The 4,901-nt window shown below is 44.0% G+C and overlaps 1 protein-coding gene across 2 annotated transcripts; it reads right to left on the reverse strand.

The window, feature by feature from the left end:
* Nucleotides 1-442: 442 nt before the first annotated feature.
* On the reverse strand, nt 443-3,971 carry LOC311101375 (mRNA decay activator protein ZFP36L1-like). 2 transcript variants are annotated; one of them, XM_084142508.1, is made up of 2 exons: nt 3,844-3,971; nt 443-2,640 (listed from the first exon to the last, which is right to left on the reverse strand). In XM_084142508.1, the coding sequence occupies exons 1-2, from the start codon at nt 3,895-3,897 to the stop codon at nt 1,516-1,518; spliced, it is 1,179 nt and encodes a 392-aa protein (XP_083998634.1). In that variant the 5' UTR covers nt 3,898-3,971; the 3' UTR covers nt 443-1,515. The 2 variants fall into 2 exon arrangements, with proteins under 2 accessions (XP_083998634.1, XP_083998633.1); XM_084142507.1 differs by having other exon boundaries at nt 443-2,643.
* Nucleotides 3,972-4,901: the final 930 nt, after the last annotated feature.

Here is a 4,901-nt window from a genome sequence, read left to right on the forward strand (position 1 = left end):
TTAGATTGAAACAACCGTTTCAAAGAAATCAGAGTAGCTGTGCTATAAGTAGGTTATCGCGACAGGACACTATAGGTGACCATACCAAGAGTTTCTCAATGTGCCACTACACAAGGTATACACAAGTTATTTGGAGCGACTCATCACAATTTGAAGAGGCATGTTCATTTGAGAATACAGTCGATATTATGCAAAAACACTGGTGGCTCCATGACACAAATTCAATCTTTGTAAATGTATTAATGCATTTCACAGATGCAACCATTATGGGCAGATTCCCCCAAACACCTTGAAGACAGCAGAAAAACATTTATTGTAAGAGAGTTTGTTTAATTTTATTTATTTATTTCCAGTACAAAAACAATATATTAAACGTAATACAAAACTCAAAAAGTTATCTATAAATACATTAAAATAAATTAATTTACTAAAGATTCTCCATTAACACTAAACAAGCTTGAAACCTGTTGGTCAAAAAGGCATTTAAATAAAATGGAAAGCAAAAAGAGCTTCCATTCTCAGAACCAACTACCAAAACATCTCAGAAACAAACATCTACCATTTGATCTCCCAAGGACTTTTAGAAAGACACTACAATTGAATCTACTGAACCAGGTGCAGTTTAGGTCCAACTCAATAGAATCAGATTTCAACAGCAACCCAGTTTAATCAAAGCACGTTTCCATTTACACTTATTTTTCTGCTAATCAGGGATTACATGCAGAGTCTACCACACAGGGGATACACACTGTACCCTTGGTGCGTCTTCAGAACGTCTACATACAACTTCAAACATATTTGCAGAGATCACAGAAACAAGTGAGAAAACAATTACTTATTCTCACAAGCCGCCTTGCCAAGTAAAGTTAGGAAACCAATTTAAGCTTTGATCTAAAATAGATGGAAAAAACAAGGTCCCCCTGCAACTAACAATGAAAATTGCAGTTTCCAACAAAAAAATACAGGCACTGAAGTCATAAATAAACTAAGTGGGTTTTTGGAAACGGTATATTTCTTAAGCCCAGTCAGAAGAACAGTGTACAATAAAGAAAAGAGCACGTCGCCAGTATACAAAATATCACAACATTAGTCACCCAACATTCACAGGGGGAAATCTAACTTGGCAGAAATGGATTTGTATCTAGGTCTTTGGCTTTTTTAACATTCATTGCTTCTCAAAACTGTCGTTTACATGACTAGTATGCTTCTTACAACTGCAGGTGGCAGGAAATGAGGACTTCCAGCACCAATCACACTGTGATTACACAATTGACAAAATCGTCAGTTCAACGCAACTCTGGCACCTTGCCTTATTGTTGACTTGGACCTCAAATTGTACAGGTTAATTTCACTTGAGCTTAACTGAAGCGCATTTGTGTGTCAAGCATCTGCCCGTACAATACAGCAGGTATACAATAGTATACAGTCAAGGTTCCTTAAAAATTACAAAAGTCTTTCAATGGACAAGACAAGAGTCACTGAGTGGGTCGGGAAGGTTTGAGGAGACCACCCTACCTATAGGAAGAAGCTAGTGCCGCTGCAGCACTCGCTGCTGAAGCCCTCGTCAGGCACTGAGAGCTGGCTGAAGATGGGCAGCCGCCGACCAGACCCATCTGGACCAGAGGAGTCAGACCCACTGAGGCTGCTGGCTGAGCTGCCACACCCGCCCTCGTGGTCAGACAGAGAGGTGTAGGAGAGGCTCCTGGCCCTAAGAGCAGGCCCACAGGGGGGACTCTGGCTCTGCTGCAGGCCGCAGCCCTCTGATAAGGTACAGGGGTTCTGAGCGGGGGAAGGCATGGGGGACAGTCCACAGAGGGAACAGCCTGAGTCAGGAGAGGGGAGAAACTGAGACTGGAGATCACGGGCCGGCTCAAAGACACAGTCCACCTCGGAGAAGGCGTGTGAGAGCAGGTCGGTGATGTCAGCTGAGGTGGGAGGGGAGACTGAAGGCACGAGGAGGAAGGGGTGGGGGAGGGAGGGCTTCAGGAGCTGTGGAGGGTCAGAGGGGAAGCCTGAGAAGCTGAAGCTCTGCCTAAGCAGAGGGAGTCGTCTGGTGTGGGGGGCTTGGGGACCAGGGCCAGGCCTGGCGGGGCCCAGGTCATCCTCGTTGTTATGAACAAAGTGGCAGCGGATGCCGTAAGGACAGAAGCCGATGGTGTGGAAGGTGCGACAAGGCTCCGTCTTGTACTTGGGGTGTCTGTTGAGGTCACGTATCTCATCAAAGCCATGGGCAAACTGGCACTTCCCCCCGTACTTACAGATGCCACTCTCAGCAAAGGTGCGGCACAGTTCAGTCTTATACCGTGAGGAGGTGGGAGACCCGGAGACAGGGCCACCAGTAGGGGAGGATGGGGCCTGTTTAGGCTCTGTTGAGGCCCAGCCCAGGGTGCACGTGCTGGGCTCCACCATGCTGACCGAGCGCTCAGCCCAGAATGACATCTTGTTCAATCTGGATGGGAGTGAGGCCTCTGTGTTCTGCCCCCAGTGGCAGGAGGTCATGGTTGCACTTTCTGTGGAGTCTGTTGAGAGGGCAGAGCTAGATGCAGAGGGGGCACAGGGGGTCCGGGGCTTATTGTAACCAACAGGTCTCACTGGGAATGTTGACTGCTTGGATGCGTCCCGGAGGTCCAGGCTTAGAAGCTGCTGGAAAGTAAGACAAAATTAAACAATGTTATACAGACATCTACATTTTCGAAACAAAATGAAACATGGTCTGTTGCCTAAAGAACATTAGTCATGTCAAGAACAGTATCTTATGTTAACTTCATCTGGAGGACCCACTTCTACTTTTCTTTAAAGATAGGAAATAGCAAAACCAAGGGAAATGTATCAAGTCAATAAACTGAGACAGGTTCTATTCTTTAGCTAGGCCCATGTCCAAAGGCCTAACATGAGTAGGCTAAACTTAGCAAGAAAGATACTTTAAAATGCTTAACAGCATAGTTCAACACAGTCGACCATCTACAGTTAGGTGCTGTAAGATTTACTTTGTAAATGGACAATCATTAAAAGTGCAGGAAAGACTGTCCAAGCAGTTCCGATATGCTGTGGGTGATTTTAACTCATGCAATTTCTCCTACGTTTTGGTATTACGAATAGTTAGTTGCTTGGATTCAGTTACTTTAGCAAGTTAGCAGAACAACGTTACAGTCCTGTAGCTAGCTAATACCCGTTGTTGACTTTTGAAGCGCGACATTAAAACTAATTTAAATGCACGTTGGTTTATCTACACATGGATAAAATCATCAGCACTCCACAGCTGGTTTGTGCATTGAAGTCGTCAATCTTATTTTGGAAACGATTGTCAGTTGAAAATAGCAATTGATCTAACTGACGTTAACCACCAATGTGTTGAGTCATTTCCAGTGAAACTCGAACAGCGCAACAAGTTATACATGTACGTCAATGAATGACAAGATGCTCAGCGTCACTAGCAGTTGCACGACTATATGCATTGACTTGTAAGTTAGTCAGATGCAAATTGTCAAATAAACATAGTTAGCTAGCTAACAAACACGATACCACCAAATGGTACAACACCACTAGCTGGGGACTGAACTTACAAACAATCGCAAACAAATGGCTGTATTGCAAATTCACTCATTGTCGTTATTCATTCGAAGTAGACTTGTTGGCAAGTTTAACTAATTAGGTAGCTAGCAAAACTATACATTATATACATATACGGTAGCATGCTGGATTTTGCTAATTTAAAAGGCATCCGTTGATTTGTACAACGCTAGCAACATCATAGACTTGCTGCCAGACGAGTCATCGTTAGCTGGCTAGCTACATTTGCTAACTAGCTAGTTATTTTTTATGGTATAAAAATAATCAAATTACCTTGCACATAACCTCTTCCAAATCAAGAAATTGATCAAGCGCGTATGATGGCATTTTCTTGAGATGGGGTTCCCTCTTGCACAACGGCACAAACGGGAAAGCCTGTTAACTCCAGTTGTAAAAACGTTTCAAACTTTTCTGTGCGAACTGCAAACCTTGTGCTGGTCCACGTGTGGTTTTAACGCTACACTGTGTATACTATAGCCACACCCCCGCACCAACTCTAATTTCGCTCTGTATGGCCCGCCCACCGTGCAGCCTAGTAGTTGCATGCATTCCAGTCAAGCAAAACAAGGACGAGCGCTGACTGACCGCTCGCGGAGAGATGCACAGCTCATCACATCCCATTTCTCTCTTACAATCCAAAGCACAACTTGTTTTCATACATTTTAATTTTGAGTGATTACAATTTAGAAAGATGCCAAATATATGTTGTAATTTGATGAAGACAGAAGCCACAAGCACATATTCATGGTCAAATTGGACAATATGATATTAATGAGCAGATGATAAGTGCAATAACAATGTAGCAATTCAAACCAATGTCAGTGCAATGCAATGAGCAACAGTACCTCATGTAAAATAGCAGCATTCTGCATACCATCCAATCACACATGCAATGAATCCAACAACAAGCTGTGTCCAGTATGGTTGGCCAGTATGGTTATGCTATGGTCACAAACCTTCTCACTTGTGGCGTCTGTAGCCCACATTATTAACTTATAGAAATCTCATACCACACATGAAGACATAGTTTCATCCTCAAGGCTCACCAAATTAAAACATCAAACGCCTTATGAGTGTGTGTTCATATGGAGGAGGATCTTGAAGTACCTTGATGTCACGATCACGGGGGAGTTATGTCCTGGTCAGATAAAAGAGACCAGGGGCCAGGGGATCTAGTGCTGGCTAGACCAGGCAGAGCCCACCAGTAGCAGCAGCCACTGGGTTGTGGCCCAACTCACAGTCACCCTGGAGCTCAAACAGACAGAGATGACAGACCTCCTGGAGAAAGGCCTTTGATTTCTGAGGTGGTAGGTGTTGAATGTTTTCACCCC

Source organism: Coregonus lavaretus, assembly GCF_964263955.1.
Source record: "Coregonus lavaretus genome assembly, chromosome: 26".
NCBI lineage: Eukaryota > Metazoa > Chordata > Actinopteri > Salmoniformes > Salmonidae > Coregonus > Coregonus lavaretus.